The sequence below is a fragment of the Piliocolobus tephrosceles genome, chromosome 20, assembly GCF_002776525.5.
Source record: "Piliocolobus tephrosceles isolate RC106 chromosome 20, ASM277652v3, whole genome shotgun sequence".
Taxonomy (NCBI): Eukaryota; Metazoa; Chordata; class Mammalia; order Primates; family Cercopithecidae; genus Piliocolobus; species Piliocolobus tephrosceles.
Window position 1 is genome coordinate 923,495 of NC_045453.1, and position 17,173 is coordinate 940,667.

Consider the following 17,173-nt stretch of genomic DNA (forward strand, 5'->3'; position numbering starts at 1 on the left):
AGATCGCGCCACTGCACTTCCAGCCTGGGCAACAAGAGCAAAAGTCCATCTCAAAAAAAAAAAAAAAAAAAGAATGTGAATCTAGAGTTTAAAACCTTTTCCTCATCAGGAAGATCAGTCCTTACAGAGAATCAGAGATAGAGGGACCCCAAAATTCTCTTTCAGGCCCCCCCTCCTAAGTCCATTTCTAGAAATTAGATAATTTCATCTTTAACAAGATGGCAAGTCATCAGTCTCCTACTCATATCTATATATTACTCCCCTCCCACTTGGGTCAGAGCCACCACCTCAGGGTGAATGGACTTTAGTTCCAGGATGTGCTCCGCTCTGTGCTGTGCACACATTCTCTGCCACTTCCCTCCCACATCTTTCTCTGTTCCCATCCACCCTACTCTCACCTTTTCTGGTAGAACAGCCTGTTTCTAGTTTGGGCAGAAACCTTGCTGCCTTCCCTTGGCCCCTGTAAATTCCTCTAAGGATTCAGATACCACAGAAACCAGAGGCCAGAGAAACCTTCCCAGTCTCCAAAATGAGTTGTTTGGATGGGGAGAAGACAGGTCAGTCTTGCAAAAATCTTATGCCTACCACCTTACTTTAAAGAAATTACAAAGAATAAGATACTTTCAACAATTTAAAATTCAGAATTGCAGTGCTGTTTTAAAATAAAGGAAACAGGTGCGGTAGCTCACGCCTGTAATCCCAGCACTTTGGGAAGCCAAGGTGGGTGGATCACAAGGTCAGGAGTTCAAGACCAGCCTGGCCAACATGGTGAAACCCCATCTCTATTAAAAATAAAAGAGTTAGCCAGGTGTGGCCGCGAGCACATGTAATCCCAGCTACTCAGGAGGCTAAGGTGGAGAATTGCTTGAACCTGGGAGGTGGAGGTTGCAGTGAGTCGAGTTCGCACCACTGTACTCCAGCCTAGGTGACAGAGCAAGACACATGTCAAAAAAATAAAATAAAATTAATTAATTAATTAAAATGAAGGAAACAGGCTAGGCACAGTGACTCATGGCTATAATCCCAGCACCTTGGGAGGCTGTGGAGGGAGGATCACTTAAGACCAGGAGTTCAAGACCAGTCTGGGCAGCATGGTGAGACCTTGTCTCTAATAAAAAATAAAAATCAGTTGGGCATGGTGGCATGTGTGGTAGCAGCTACTCAAGAAGCTGAGATGGGAGGATCACTTGAGTCTGAGATGTCAAGGTTATAATGAGCTATGATCACACCACTGCACTCCAGCCTGAGCAGCAGAGCAAGACCCTGTCTCAAAGAAGATAGGGCAGAGATGCCCCAGTTCCTTCTGTGATAGGTGTACACATCTATATGTACAACCTGTTATGCTGCCTGCAACAAAATGGCAGGGCATAGTTGGAGCCCCTAAAGAAATGGGAGCGGCTGGGCGCAGTGGCTAACACCTGTAATCCCAGCACTTTGGGAGGCCAAGGCAGGCAGATCACGAGGTCAGGAGATTGAGACCATCCTGGCTAACACGGTGTAACCCTGTCTCTATTAAAAATACAATGGCTGGGCGCGGTGGCTCAAGCCTGTAATCCCAGCACTTTGGGAGGCCGAGACGGACGGATCACGAGGTCAGGAGATCGAGACCATCCTGGCTAACATGGTGAAACCCCGTCTCTACTAAAAAAAAATACCAAAAACTAGCCAGGCAAGGTGGCGGGCGCCTGTAGTCCCAGCTACTCCAGAGGCTGAGGCAGGAGAATGGCGTGAACCCGGGACGTGGAGCTTGCAGTGAGCTGAGATCCGGCCACTGCACTCCAGCCTGGATGACAGAGTGAGACTCCGTCTGAAAAAAAAAAACAAAACAAAACAAAAACAAAAAAAAAAATCGCCGGCCATGGTGGCGGGCACCTGTAGTCCCAGCTACTCAGGAGACTGAGGCAGGAGAATGGCGTGAAACTGGGAGGCAAGCTTGCAGTGACCCGAGATTGTGCCACTGCACTCCAGCCTGGGTGACAGAGCGAGACTCTGTCACAAAAAAAAAAAAAAAAGTGGGAGCAAGGCCAGGTGCGGTGGCTTACACCTGTAATCCTAGTACTTTGGGAAGTTGAGGGCGGATCACTTGAGGCCAGGAGTTTCAGACCAGCCTGGCCAACATGGCGAAACCTCATCTCTACAAACAATACAAAAATTAACTGGGTGTAGTGGCGCACACGCCTGTGATACCAGCTACTCAGGAGGCTGAGGCAGGAGAATCACTTGAACCCAGGAGGCAGAGATTGTAGGGAGCCAAGATTGCACCACTGCACTCCTGCCTGGGCAACAGAGGGAGACTTTGTCTCAAAAAAAAAAAAAAAAAAAGAGAGAAAGAAAAGAAAGGAAGGAAGGAAGAAAAAAGAAAGAAAGAAAAAAGAAAGAAAGAAGCCGGGCGCAGTGGCTCAAGCCTATAATCCCAGCACTTTAGAAAGAGGCCGAGACGGGCAGATCACAAGGTCAGGAGATCGAGACCATCCTGGCTAACCCAGTGAAACCCCGTCTCTACTAAAAAATACGAAAAACTAGCCGGGCGAGGTGGCGGGCGCCTGTAGTCCCAGCTACTTGGGAGGCTGAGGCAGGAGAATGGCGTGAACCCGGGAGGCGGAGCTTGCAGTGAGCTGAGATGCGGCCACTGCACTCCAGCCTGGGCGACAGAGCGAGACTCCGTCTCAAAAAAAAAAAAAAGAAAGAAAGAAATGGGAGGGCATCCTGAGCAAGAGCCCCCCACTGTACCAGAAAGGACCCCCAAACTCAGATGGGGACTGGGAGGCTTCAGAGGCACAAAGGACATCAAGGAACTGCTAGTCTAAGATTATGTAAAACCTTCATCCTCAGAAAGCTCCTGATTTAACTGGGCAGTCATGCTTCCCAGTCTCAAAGTGAAAGAGGCATATACATATTTAAACAAGTTTCTGTGTGCAAAATGTCTTATAAGTAAGGAAGAATTCAAATATTATAGGATAGGTGGTATGTAGTTCATCTCAAAGTAGCATATAATAATACTCAAGGCCGGGCGCGGTGGCTCAAGCCTGTAATCCCAGCACTTTGGGAGGCTGAGACGGGCGGATCACAAGGTCAGGAGATCGAGACCATCCTGGCTAATATGGTGAAACCCCGTCTCTACTAAAGAACACAAAAAACTAGCCGGGCGACGAGGCAGGCACCTGTAGTCCCAGCTACTTGGGAGGCGGAGGCAGGGGAATGGCGTAAACCTGGGAGGCGGAGCTTGCAGTGAGCTGAGATCTGGCCACCGCACTCCAGCCTGGGCGACAGAGCCAGACTCTGTCTCAAAAATAATAATAATACTCAAAGCCCAAATTATTTGTGCTTACAATTTTTAAAACCTTTTAAGGTATGAAGGTAAATTGAATGCTGGATCAGTCTATCCCCTAATGGTTCAGATCTGCGTATGGTTTGGCCGTCCCTTGGAGAAGACTCGCTTTATGGCCAAATGTAAAGGTAAGCCTTGACTGGGATGTCCCAGACCCTGGAAAAAGGGTACCCCAAAGTTAATTCTACCTCCTGGTACCACTTCAGTATTCTGTGTGCTGTGTCTCTTCTTACCTTTTGAAACCAAAAGCAGACAGAGGGATTTGAGGATTGTGGGTGGCCACACAATTTGGTTTCCACTCCAGTGAAAGGGTTTTCCCTCCCCTGGGAATAGTGGCAGAGCCACAGGGGAGCAACAGGGTGTGGCGGGTAGAACCTGTGAACCCTAGACCCTGGTGTATGGTCCCTCCCCAGTCCCTAAAGCTCCCAGCTGTGCTGTCCTGAATTTGGCCTGTGCCTCCATGTGGGTGACATCTCTGTCCTCTTCCTCCACCAGCAATTCAGTCCTCCATCAAGCCAAGTCCCTTCTCTGGAAACATCTACCACATTCTGGGCAAAGTGAAGTTTTCAGGTAACCAGGGGCTGGGATTTGGGAGCTCTACACCATGGAGTGCTTGCATCTCATGATGTGAGTTTAGAGCCTCTGCTGGTGCTCTGCAGACCACTGATGCCACTCAGACTCTCAGAAACCTTCCCTGCCCTGGGCCTTCACGCCATTAGGCTTGTCCATCACCCCTCTCCCCCGAGGGCCTACTTAGTGTAGGTTCTCCTGTTCCATGGCAGAGGTTTGCCCTCCTCTCCTGGATGACCTGCTCAGGGGCTCTTCTCATAGCTTTTTGACTTTCTTGTTCAGAGCCTTACACTCCACACCTCTTGAGCCAGTCATGGCCTCCTCTAGACCTAAAACCAGGAGCTCCCCAAATGCTGAGCTCTTCAGCTCCAGATCTATTTCTGACCAAAGTCTAGGAGCTTCCGTTTGCCTTCTCTTGTCTTCTGACAAGTAGGCCTGAGGATCAGTCGTAGACCTCTGGAGCCCTTGCATCTGATAGTCTGTCCTGGAGTGGGCGTTAGAGAAGGCCTCAAAACAAGTAGGGGTCGGTCAACTCAATGTTGAGGAAGGCTACAGTATTCCAGGGGAAAGAAATAGCATTTGCTATAATCCAGAGGCAGAAAAGACACATTTTAGGAACCAAAAAGCATTTACTGTGACTGGAGCCTGGGAGTAGAGAGAGAGGAAGTGAGTCTGTTAGGGCGTCTTCAGCTGTTATCACAGAGAACCCTCACTCAGCTAGCAGGTGTTGGCTGTATAACAAGTGATGCGCTCAAGCAGCAGAGCAAGGCCAGTGAGGACCCAGGTGTTGTGTGTCTTCGTGTCGTCCCGTGCTTGGTGTGTCAGCTTATCTTTCAGGTTCCTGCCCCTTATGGTTGCCAAGTGGTCTGGGTGTCAAAGCCAGACACTGCATCCAGCCAGTGAGGAGAGGCTGGCTCTTCCTGTGGGTGCCTTTGTCAGTGCAAGGCCTCCTCCCAATTTCTCTGCCAACTTATCTCATTGGATTGCTGTGCCTTTCTGGACCCATCGTCCATGGGGGAATTGGTATCAGAAGAGGGAGACGATATGGGGGGTAGGCAACTATCAGTGTCTGCTGTAGGGAACCACTGAGGGCTTCAAGCATAGAACCATCATGGTTCAGATGGGAGAATTACATGGGTCCTTAGCTCATAGCTTTTGCTTAATTTATGTGATCAAATCAGAAACTTCAGCCCCATACCGAAGCCCACTGATCTCAGGCTCCAACAGCCAGCCCCTGCTGCTTCAGAGGTCTTGGTATTTTTGTTTTTCCCTCACCCATCACCTCCTTTTCTTCTTTATTTTTATTTCTTTTTTGGCTGGGTGCAGTGGCTCACGCCTGTAATCCTAGCACTTTGGGAGGCTGAAGCAAGAGGATCACTTGAGGTCAGGAGTTCAAGACCAGCCTGGCCAATATGGTGAAACCCCATCTCTACTAAAAATAAAAAAAATTAGGCCGGGCTCGGTGGCTCACACCTGTAATCCCAGCACTTTGGGAGGCCAAAGCAGGCGGATCATTTGAGGCCAGCAGTTTGAGACCAGCCTGACCAACATGGTGAAACCCCGTCTCTACTAAAAATACAAAATTAGCTGGACATGGTGGCGGGCACCTGTAATCCCAGCTACTCGGGAGGGTGAGACAGGAGAATCACTTGAACCTGGGAGGTGGAGGTTGTAGTGAGCTGAGATTGTGCCACTGCACTCCAGCTTGGGCAACAAGAGCGAAACTCTGTCTCAAAAAAAAAAAAAAAAAAAAAAAATTAGCCAGGCATGGTGGCATATGCCTCTAATCCCAGCTACACTCGGGAGGCTGAGGTGGGAGAATCACTTGAACCCAGGAGGCAGAGGTTGCAGTGAGCCGAGATAGCGCTACTGCACTCCAGCCTGGGTGACAGAGTGAGACTCCATCTCAATAAAATAAATAAATAGTTTTTTTTTTCTTTTTTTTTTTTTTTTCTTTTTTGAGACAATGTCTCACCTAGGCCAGAGTGTGGTGGTTTGATCTCGGCTTACTGCAGCCTTGACCTCCCAGGCTCAAGCGATTATCCTACCTCAGCCTCCCAAGTAGGTGGGACTATAGGCGTGATTTTTTTTCTATTTTGTGGAGATGAGGTCTTCCTGTGTTGCCCAGGTCTCGACTTCCTGGGCTCAAGTGATCCTCCTGCCTCGGCCTCCCAAAGTGCTGAAATTAAGGTATTAGCCACCACGCCCAGCCTCTTGTTTATTTAGATCTGCTATTGACTCTTTTTTGTTGTTCAAATTTAACCTCTCTTTTTTCTGGATCTTTTCTCATCCTGCCTTTTGGGGAGCCCTTGCCCACTTCTTGGGTTTCCAGTCACTCATAGTCCTCATCTCCTTAGCATGTAACACTTTTTCCCATTCTCATCTGTGTGACCTTCATGCAACAGTGCTGTACTGTTTTTTGTCTGTTTTGTTTTGTTTTTGACACAGGGTCTTGTTCTGTTGCCCAGGCTGGAGTGCAGTAGTGCGATCCTAGGTCACTGACTGCAGCCTTGATCTCCCAGGATCAAGCTATCGATCAAGCTATCTTTCCACCCCAGCCTCCCAAGTATCTGGGACTACAGGAACATACCATCACACCCAGCTAATTTTTTTGTTGTACTGTTGTCTGTGCCCTCCTCCCTTGGCCTTTAAGGCCTCTGCTGAGAGCCCCCCACTTCTACCCCCACTTCTTTGCTTTTCCTCAACAACCTCTTCCATAATGGCTATTCCAGCAACCACCAGGGACTATGTGGATGTCTCACGCTCAGGGTCTTACAGACTTTCAAATGCCACAAGTGCAGAGTCAAACTCTTCCTCTTCTCCCACCTATAAACCATTTTTTTCTCTTGTGTTTCCCTTCTGGGATAATAGTGTCCACCTGATCACCCAGATCAGCCAAGCCAGAAACGTATTTTGTTCCTCTCTCTCTCTCTTACTCCATCCTTTCCTTTCCTTTTTAAAAAACAAATGAAAACAAAACAAAATGGGGTCTCCCTCTGTTACCTAGGCTGGAGTACAGTGGCGCAATCTCAGCTCACTGCAGCCTTGAATTCCTGGGCTCAAGTACTCCTCCTGCCTCAGCCTCCTGAGTAGCTGGGACCACAAGCATGAGCCACTGTGCCCACCTACTCCATCCTTTCTAAGCTGCCACCAGTCACATCAGTTCTCTCTCCTGCATTTGCTCGTGAATCTGTCCCAACCATCTGCATTGTCACACTCTTAGCATAGCTATATCCTTTCAAGGCAGGCTCTCAGGGACTAATGTATGTTCTCCTTACAGACTCTGAGAGGACCATGGAGGTCTGCTACAACACACTGGCCAACTCCTTGAGCATCATGCCAGTTTTGGAAGGACCCACACCACCACCGGACTCCAAAAGTATATCTCAAGACAGCAGCGGGCAGCAGGAGTGCTACCTTGTGTTCATCGGCTGCTCCCTGAAGGAAGACAGCATCAAGGACTGGCTGCGGCAGTCAGCTAAGCAGGTGGTTTCCAGAGCCCAGACAGACCTGACACAGATGTGACCAGACACCTCAGAGCTGCTGCTGGCCCTGAGAAGCCCCGCCACTGCCTCCCCACTGGGCTTCCCCTCCCTGGCCCAGCCAGCACTTTCAGGGACACTTTGAGAGAGGGAGGAAGCCACTCAGAGCAAACCCCAGGCAGGCCTGCTATGTTGTTCGCTCTGTGAGCCAGGCTCTCTGCAAGCTTTGGGTGCTAAGCCTTGTAGCACAGCATTAGGGGTTTAGTTCATCCTAGAACTCTGGGAATAGAGTTAGCTGGGGCCTGGGTCTTCTGTAGATGCTCACTAGGGACCTGTCTTTATACTGAGGCATGAGCTACCTCACTTGGATAAGCTTCTAAATGGTTCTTGACTATGGGACCTCAGGCTGCCCCTTTGTCTGCCTCTCATTGGTAGGGTTTAGGGATAAGAATCTACAAAGAGGCACGACCATTCCCATTTATGAAAACACTGGGCTGTCCTCTGCTGCTTGTTCCCTGCTGGCTCACAGGGCTGTATGATGGGAAAGTGGTTTTCTCAAAGAGCAGACAGGCAGAATATTATATCCAGGCCATAATGCACATGCTTTTCCCCACTGCTGGGATCTTAGTCGTGTAATAGAGCCCAGAGCCCTCCGCTGCCCATGCACTCCATGAGTTCTGCTGGGACCTGACCCTCCACTCCCCATCTCTGCAGAAGCCTCAGAGGAAAGCCTTGAAGACCAGGGGGATGCTGACGCAACAGGAGATCAGGAGCATCCACGTGAGTGCCTTACCCTGGCTTCTCCCCTCAGTGGCCCAGGGCTGTCCTTGGCTTGCATAGCTCTGTATTTTGGATTCTCTGAGTGAGGAGCTGTTTCTTGGACATGCTGGAGGTCTTGCTTCTCCCAGGCCACAGAAAGAAGCTGGGTACAGAATTCTGGCCTTTGTAGCTTCAGTGAGGAGGGTGCAGGAGACCTCTGGTGTGACCTGGGCATCAGATTGAGTAGAGCCAGTACTTGTGGGAGAAGCTGATGACCAGAGTCCCTGCCTTGGCACCTTGTTCAAGCAACTGCTGAAGACCTATGTTACAGATGAACCAGCTAGAGCCCAGGCAAAAACTGTCTAGATCCAGAAGCTGCTCATAGGAAGGTTGTGGAACCTGAGGCCAGGATAAGAAGCTGATTGGAGACCCCCTTGATGAGCCTCCCAGCCTCCAGGCTCTGACCCCCAGCCTCTGCCTCAGTCACCATGCCCACTGGGGCCTTTTCCTAAGGGGTTTGGGGACAAAAAGCTAAAAAGGACACAGAGTCTAGGTCCCCAGGATGGACTGTGTCACCAGCCCCAGTAATGAGCAGGTGGGGCAGGAAAGTATTCGGAGACTCCAGGAGCCCCTGCTTTCGATTGAGAAGGCCCCTTCATGAACAGCTCCTATAGGCCCGGACAACCCTGGATGCTCCTGGAGAGGACAACATGGGCATAAGGTAGTTCTTATAATGTATGTTTCCCTGGAAGCCAACCATGAACAAGGAGTTAAGTACAGGTAGTTTATTTTGGAAGTGATTCTAGGAGACACTAAATAGGAAAAAGGAGGATGAAAGGGGAGGGGGATCCAGCCAATAAAGAGAGTGTTCATGGCCGGGCACAGTGGCTCACGCCTGTACCCAGCACTTTGGGAGGCTGAGGTGGGATCACTTGAGGTCAGGAGTTGAAGACCAGCCTGATCAATATGGTGAAACCCTGTCTCTACTACAAATACAAAAATTAGCCAGGCGTGGTGGCACATGCCTGTAATCTCACCTACTCGGGAGGCTGAGGCAGGAGAATTGCATGAATCCAGGAGATGGAGGTTGCAGTGAGCCAAGATCATGCCACTGCACTCCAATCTGGGTGACAAAGCAAGACTCCATCTCAAAAAAAAAAAAAAAAAAAAAGACTGTGTTCACACATGAGTACCACTGCGTGCCACAGGAGCTTCATCCCACTAGGACCTCCCAGAACTCCTCACCTGAGAGGTGGGGAACCACCTCAGGCAGGGCTTGAGGGTTGCTGGGGGTATTAGCTTCCTAGCTCCTCTGTATAGCAGAGTAGTCTGTCTTGCTAGGGAAATAGACTTGTTTGTTTTTAATGCGTGAGTGAAGTATAGAAATTAGTCAGATAATTATTACAGGACTCTTTTTTCCTACAGGTAAAACGCCACTTGGAACCCCTACCTGCAGGCTACTTTTATAATGGCACCCAATTTGTTAACTTCTTTGGTGACAAAACTGATTTTCACCCCCGTATCCTTGGAACAGCGTGGTCCCTGTGTGGAACCCAGGCAGTGAGACTGGGAGTGTGTGAGCCTGTCTGTAAAGCAGTTGTCTGCTAGAGCCATGCATCTGAGCCCCAGTAGCAGGCTGGGCTCTGCATGTCTACTGATGGGCCGGGAATGCACAGGGGCAAACCTCAGGGGTAAACTTTTCATTTCAATCTCTAAATAACTGTTAAAGTTAAATTGTTCCTTTATTGAGTGGTTGCTAATGTGACTCTGTGGGTTATGGTTTGTTGGTTTTGTCTTTTTTTTTTTTTTTTTTTGAGATGGAGTTTCACTCTTGTTGCCCAGGCTGGAGTGCAATGGCACAATCTCAGCTCGCTGCAACCTCTCCTTCCTGGGTTCAAGCGATTCTCCTGTCTCAGCCTCCCGAGTAGCTGGGATTACAGGCGCTTCCCACCGTGCCTGGCTAATTTTGTATTTTTAGTAGAAAAGCGGTTTCTCCATGTTGGTCAGGCTGGTCTCAAACTCCCGACCTCATATAATCCTCCCGCCTCGGCCTCCCAAAGTGCTGGGATTACAGACATGAGCCAAACCCTGCCCGGCTTAGAGACGAGGTCTTGCCGTGTTGCCCAGGCTGGTCTCAAACTCCTGGGCTCAAGTGATCCGTCTGCCTCAGCCTCCCAAAGTGCTAGTATGGCAGGCGTGAGCCACTGTGTCCAGCCTATGGGTTATAGTTTGGATGCAGCTGTGGTGATATCCTAAAGTCTGTAGTCATCAGAGTCACGATTAAAAGTTGAAGACAGCATGATTACAACAGTTAACCTGTGAAAAGATGGATAGGGCTGAAGCTGAAGGGCTCAGTTCTAGGACCTCATTAACATCCCTGTGACAACAGCCGTCGCATTCTTTGTAGCTGTGGTGCTGCCAGTATATACAAGGAGTCCATCAGGTACCCTCTCTATGGGCCAGACACTCACTTCCTCAGCAAACCCCCTCATCGGCCTACAGGCCCCTCTGGGCTCAGGCAGGCTCCCTTGTCCTCCAGGCTCAGAGCTCTCTTCCTTAATGAGATACCAGTCATGGACCAGTTCATGAATGACTACGTCGAAGAAGCCAACCGGGAAATTGAGAAGTATAACCGGGAGCTGGAACAGCAGGAGTATCATGACCTCTTTGAGCTGAAGCCCTAGAGGAAGGCTGGGCCCTTATATCCTGCAGAATGTCCACCTTGGAGATGGATGAATGGGTGTCTTAACCTTAGCTCTCCTGGAGGCCTCTCCCTAAGGGGCTGTCTTTGTTCTCCTTGGCCTATGTGTCCTGGCTTGAGTGCATGTTGTCTTTATTCCCTGTATAGCGCTGAAGAGCATCACCTGCACCATTGATTTGGGGGGTGGGGGGAATACTCAAGGATGAGCAGATGGGGCCTGCCTGTCTACATGTGCAACTGGTAGTCCAGGAGCTCTGGGTTTCTGATAACAGGATCTCCTTTGGGTTCTTGAGGCTGGGGAGAAGCGTTAGGATTGTACGGAGGAGTTGGTGGGAATTGGAAGGAACCCTGGCTGCCTGAACTGTGGCCATGTCTGGGAGGCAAGGCCACCACAGGCCTCAAGCCTCAGATGCTGCTCCACAAGAGCCATCTTCCCCAGTGGAGTGCCTGCCTCCCCTGCTAGGCCCCTTTCCCTGCAGGAGCTGGCCCTACTGGCCGTGGGCACAGTCCTGGGAGGAGCAGCACAGCCTTGCCCAGGCCCAGTCCACAGAGCCAGCAGCTTGGGTTGAGATGAATAATGTGTTCACAAATGAGGGAATTTCCCTTCTGGACTAAACTGAAGAAGAAACTTGATTTCCAGAGGTGTGTGGCTCTTAAGTTGACATCAGCTTTCCCTCTTGTGGGTGGTTCTTGAGCTCTCCTGTCATATCATTCGGGTGTCCTAATGTAGGGACAAGAGGAAGCCTGCTGCTCAGGCCCCCTGGCGAGGCTTCACCTCACTGTGGAAGAGGGCATCCTGCAGCTGGTTAGTCTTAGGCCTGGTGGCTGATCACTTGTGGGGTCAGTCTCCAGCACCCAGCACTCCCACAAGCCTTGCCAGGGAAGGCCTGCTTTTCAGCCACAAACTTCAGGAAACTTACCCCCCGCTCCCCAAAGCATTGTTGCTGGCCCTGGGCTTGTGTGGCTCCCGAGGATTGGGAATTTCAAGTAATTGCAATACCTAAGTTAGATTCCTTCCAATGGCATTGTTTTCAGCTGGACTGTAAAGCAGAGGGGATTTACAAGTGTATCCCATGCCTGACCTTCATAATTGGTGTGAGGGACAGGGGAGTCACAGCCACTGATATTTAGGTGATGTCTCTTAGGACTTCAGTGCCTCAGCTACCTGAACTGTAAATGTTTTCTGAATTTCACATATTTTTTTTTTTTTGCATGCCTTAGGAAGAAGCACATAGGTAAAACCAGCAGTTTCCAGTAATGTAGGGAGTTTTTGAGCAAGGCCCCTGGAGCAGCGGAGAGACAGGGTGGAGCACAGGTAGTCTGTGTGCCTGGTCATATAGAGGCCTGCATGCAAGTAGCAAAGCAACTCTCAAGGGCTTGGCAGTAAAATATATTAGGAAAAAAAACAATTTGAAGCCAAATGAACAAAACTCCAGATACCGTTAAGGAATTCTGCATCAAGAAGGACTTCTGAAAAGACACACGTGCTCCAGTCCCAGCTCCAAAAGCCACTGGTGACAAGGGCTCCTCTGTGGAACCTAAGTCTGGGAGCCCCCTGACTTCTGGCTGGCCAGAGGCTGGGGTATGTCAAGGGCTTGCCTCTGCTTCAGAATCAATAACACAGATCTTAAGTGCAATTGATTAATAAGCAATGAGTTACTGTAGCTTCCTTTAGCTCTACCGAGCTCTTTTTAAAAACTCAAACTTGAGCAGCCTTAGAAAAGGGGTTGGGGGGTGGGAACCACAGGCCATTTCTCTAGGTGGGCTGCTGTGAAGTTTTAAATGAAAGCTCTAGCTTTTAGGAGCTTGAGCCATTTCCTGACTGCACTGGCCTGGCAGTCTGGCTGCTGCACAAGAGTTTTTAAAGAGGGGTCGGAGCCCACCTGTGAGAGTGTGTCTTCTCACCATGTGGGGCTGTACTCCATGGTGGTCTTGGTTTCTGTTCATAGAAATGCTCTCACCAACTTGCCCCACTGTCCCAACTCCTCTCCTCTTAGAGAAAAAACTGTGATTACCTCAACTTGAATATGAAACTGTGATTGAAAAAAAGTCAAAACGTTAAGAAGCATCAAAGCCAAAAAGGCAAAACTGGCTGAGGCCTCTGTCGATGCTCCTCAGCCTACTTGGGAACGTGAAGGGGCAGCTGGCGAAAGGGCATTCCTGGGGCCACTTGCTCTGCCCCACTGATAAGGCACACCAGCGGTGCACTGTGTGAGCTCTTTGAGGACTGAGGCCAGGGGATGCCTCTTGGAATCTGCCAGGCCTCTCTGTTCTGTGAAGTTCAGTATCCACTTGATTCCTCCAGACGGCACTCCCAGGTCTGGGGGAGCAGGGTCTTCCACTGTCTCCAGAGGAATGGCCATGACACTGCTTTTGACTACAGAAGTGGATCCAGGGACCCAGCAAAGACAGCGGGGGTGGGTTCGCAGGGACAGGCAGTCCTCCAGGGGCTTGTGTGCTTTTTGCCAACTTTCCTGTTAGCAGCTTCAGTTTATATCACCCAGAGTGTGTGGGATAATGTTGAAGTCGCTGAAGTTATGGGTTATTTTATGTTTTGACATGGGATTTTTCCGTTTTCGATTGGAAGAAGGAGACAGAAATTGGAGAAAATGGGATTATTATCCTAGGGAAGGGCAAGGAGTCAAGTCGGCACCTCTGAGCCCTGGGGGCTCTCTGACCTGAAGCCTGGACACTGGGCCCTTCAGGTCACAAGAAAAAGTTCCCTCCTAAATTCTGTTAGGATTTTGGAGAATTTTTGCACAGTAATAAGCTCCAGGTTGCTCTTTGGGCTTCTCAAAAGGGAAAAGTTCAATTCAAAGATTGTAAACCACAAAGTATTCCAGCAGTGTTGCTGATCTAGTTGGATAGTTGTACCTCAAAAAAGTAGGTGAGAACTGGCTTCCTCATTGTCCCAGGGTGTCAAATACTAATGACATAAGAGCTCACTTACGTGCCAAAATTCACTTTTATACTAGTTTTTCAGTGCTTTAATATTTGTAACTTAAATTTTAAAACTCGTATTTACAAACACTACTGTAACTTCAGTGAAACTGAATTGTGTGATTGAAGCTTTTTGCTTATCATAGTATTTATTACACTACTTAATTCAGTAAATATATAAAAGTAGCTTTCAATTTATTTTTATATTATTTTACATGTTTTTACCTGCAGTTGTGTATGTGAATTTACCTTGGTAATTAAGATGTCATGCTAAGGACCAATAAACTATCACTGAACAAGCGAGGACTCCCGACGATGCCTGTGCCATACACTCAGTCCCATGGTGCTCCTGGAGCGGGGGTGAGGGGGGCCGGCCTTCAGCCTCACCTGGACGCCTCTGCTGGGGATGCTGCGGGGAGTCTTCGGAGCTCACACTCCCTCTCTAGACGCCGGAGCAGCCCGTGGAGAATAAAATTCATCGGAAGAAAACACACTGGCTTGCGGGGTGGGAACTTGGGGAGTCCCAGAACTCGGGGAGAGGCTCAAGGAAGCCGGCTATGGGAACGGGGCTCTCCCGGGCCCTCCCGCCCCGCCCGGGTCCCTCACCCTTGTCTTAGGCCGCGGTGCGCGGGTGCCGGTTCTTGGCCCCAGTCTGCCGCGGCTGGGCTGCAGTAGGAACCACACCTTTCCAGCCTGATCGGCGCGTTTCCGCGCAGTGAAAGCTCGGCGAGGTGGCTCCTCGGTCCTACTTTATACATGGGGACGACGGGAGGCGCTGACGGGTCAAATGGGACGGATTTGGCGCCGCGCGTTGGAACCGCAAGTTCTAACGGGGAGGTTTGCCGGAGCCCTTGGAGCTCTAGAGGAGAGACCAGAAATGCATCAGCTGTCCCCGTGCAAGCTTGAATTCCACTCGCCAGGCGGTTCCTGCCGCACGTGGCACGGGCCTCCCAGCTGACCACACCCCGGGCCCCCGCCGGCCGCGCGGGGAGGTGGGGAAAAGGGGCGCCCGCCACCAGTCCATAGACACCTTGCTTCCTGTCAACCAGTCGCTGGGTGGGACAAGGGGAAATGCCCAACTGGCCAGATGTGGAAGCTGGCCCGGGGGGAAGGGTGTAGCCTCTGCAGATAGCTTCAGGTGACTAGGATGGTGGTCTTAGGTTTGGAAGTTCCTTAGGATAATTAGTCCTGTCCAAACCAAATGCAAATCTGCACGGGAAGGGCCTGGTAGACTTGAGGGAGGGAGCCGGCAACAATATTATCCTTTCACAACCTCTTCCCCAGAGCCTCTGGCATCCCCATCCTGCAGGCCAGGGTTTGAACTTTGATGGAGTGCCTGTGCTTACATTATGGCAAAACCTCTAGGGTTTGGGGATTAACCCCTAGGAATTGCCAGAGCGATGGGGAGACAGTAAATGGTGAAGGGCTCTCAGAAGGACTTAGAGGCCAGGAAACCTGAGGATGGGGAAGGGATCCCTTCTTCCACCTGGAGCCCTCAGTAGGGACAGGGGACTACTGAAAGCCTCGTGCTGCTTACCAGAGTAGGAGCCCCAGAGTCAGGGAATCCTGGCAGAATCCATCATGGAAAGTGATTTAGAGCAGAAGATCTCATGTGGAGCTACTGAAAATCAGAGAACCTGCCAAGGAACACGGAGAAACACCAGTGTTAATCTCTATCCTACACTCTAGGGATAAGTTACACCCAAAGAAGACATGACCATGTGACCCACTTCCAGCCCATGACAGAAAGCTTGGTTTCTGTAGGAGTCCCGACTAGTACCAGATACAAGTCAGCCGGGCCCAGGCACTAATATGTCATCAGAACCCTCTCTCTATCTTTGGTGGCTTCATTCTTCCCCTGCAGCAAGCTTCCTCTACACCAGCAGCAGCACCAGGGTCCCAAAGGCAAGGATCACATTTTCATCCCTGAATAGTTACAATGGTCAGGAGGAATGCAGTTTTCTGATTAGCCTGGCCTTGGGTCTCTGTGTGCTTCCATGGGCCCCCTAATACCAGGCCCATCTGAGAGGTGGCCCCCCACAGAAGGGCTTGCTCCCCTAAACCAGCATTACACATCTCCCTGCAATTTCTGAGCTTTTCTGGTAAGTCAGACACCTACTTGATTTTTTTTTTTGAGAGTCTCGCTCTGTCACCCAGGCTGGAGTGCAGCGGCGAGATCTCACTGCAACCTCCACCTCCTGGGTTCAAGTGATTCTGCTGCCTTAGCCTCCTGAGTAGCTGGGAGTGGCACATGCCACCACGCCCAGCTTTTTTTTTTTTTTTTTTTTTTTGTATTTTTGCTAGGGTTTCACCCCTAGCACCTAGAGGCAGGGTTTCACCATGTTGGGAAGGCTGGTCTTGAACTCCTGACCTCAAGTGATCCACCAGCCTCAGCCTCCCAAAGTGCTGGGATTACAGGCATGAGCCACCACCCCTGGCCTTTTTTTTTTTTTTTTTTTTAAGACAGAGTCTCACTCTGTCGCCCAGGCTGGAGTGCAGTGGTGCAATCACAGCTCACTGCAGCCTCAACCTTCCGGGGCTCAGGTAATCTCCCATCTCAGCTTCTTGAGTAGCTAGGACTACAGGCATGTGCCACCTCACCCAGCTAACCTACATGACTTTTTTTTTTTTTTTAATGGAGTCTCACTCTCTAGTCCAGACTACAGATCACAGCTCACTGCAGCCTCAACCTCCCTGGGTTCAGGTCATCCTCCCCACTCAGCCTCCCGAATAGCTGGGACTGCAGGTGCACACCAACATGCCGGGCCAAATTTTGCATTTTTTGTAGAGATATTATCTATGTTGCCCAGGCAAGTCTCAAACTCTTGGGCTCAAGCGATCATCCTGCCTTGGCCTCCCAAAGTGCTAGGTTACAGGCATAAGCCACTGCACCCAGCCCATTGTTTGGTTTTATAGTACCTCAGCACAACTCAGGGATACTGGTGATCATGGGATCCCGTTTGAGAGTCTATTTTTCTTAAACAAAAGAAAGGTCAAAAAAAAAAAAAAGAGAGACAGAAAGAGAAAGGTCATATAGGGCCGGGCATGGTGCCTCACACCTATAATCCCAGCACTTTGGGAGGCCAAGGCAGGCACATCACTTGAGGTCAGGAGTTCTAGACCAGCCTGGCCAACATGGTGAAACCCCATCTCTACTAAATATAAAAAATTAGCTGGGCGTGGTGGCGGGCGCCTGTAGTCCCAGCTACTCGGGAGGCTGAGGCAGGAGAATCGCTTGAACCAGGGAGGTGGAGCTTGCAGTGAGCCGAGATCGCGCCACTGCACTCCAGCCTGGGCGACAGAGCGAGACTCTGTCTCAAAAAAAAAAAAAGAAAAAGAAAAAGAAAAGAAAGAAAGAAAGGTGATGTAGACTGTAATGTGGGGAATGGGCTG

General features: G+C 50.0%; 1 protein-coding gene across 2 annotated transcripts in view; it reads left to right on the top strand.

The window, feature by feature from the left end:
- The window catches only part of C20H20orf194 (chromosome 20 C20orf194 homolog), a 167,697-nt gene extending 153,618 nt beyond the window's left edge, over positions 1 to 14,079 (top strand). For both annotated transcript variants that reach the window (XM_023220244.1, XM_023220245.1), the window contains exons 32-37: positions 3,350 to 3,456; positions 3,824 to 3,898; positions 7,179 to 7,384; positions 8,095 to 8,160; positions 9,565 to 9,658; positions 10,711 to 14,079. In XM_023220244.1, the coding sequence (XP_023076012.1) occupies positions 3,350 to 3,456; positions 3,824 to 3,898; positions 7,179 to 7,384; positions 8,095 to 8,160; positions 9,565 to 9,658; positions 10,711 to 10,823 (661 nt within the window). In that variant the 3' untranslated portion in view covers positions 10,824 to 14,079. The remainder of the gene's footprint in view (positions 1 to 3,349; positions 3,457 to 3,823; positions 3,899 to 7,178; positions 7,385 to 8,094; positions 8,161 to 9,564; positions 9,659 to 10,710) is intronic.
- Positions 14,080 to 17,173: the final 3,094 nt, after the last annotated feature.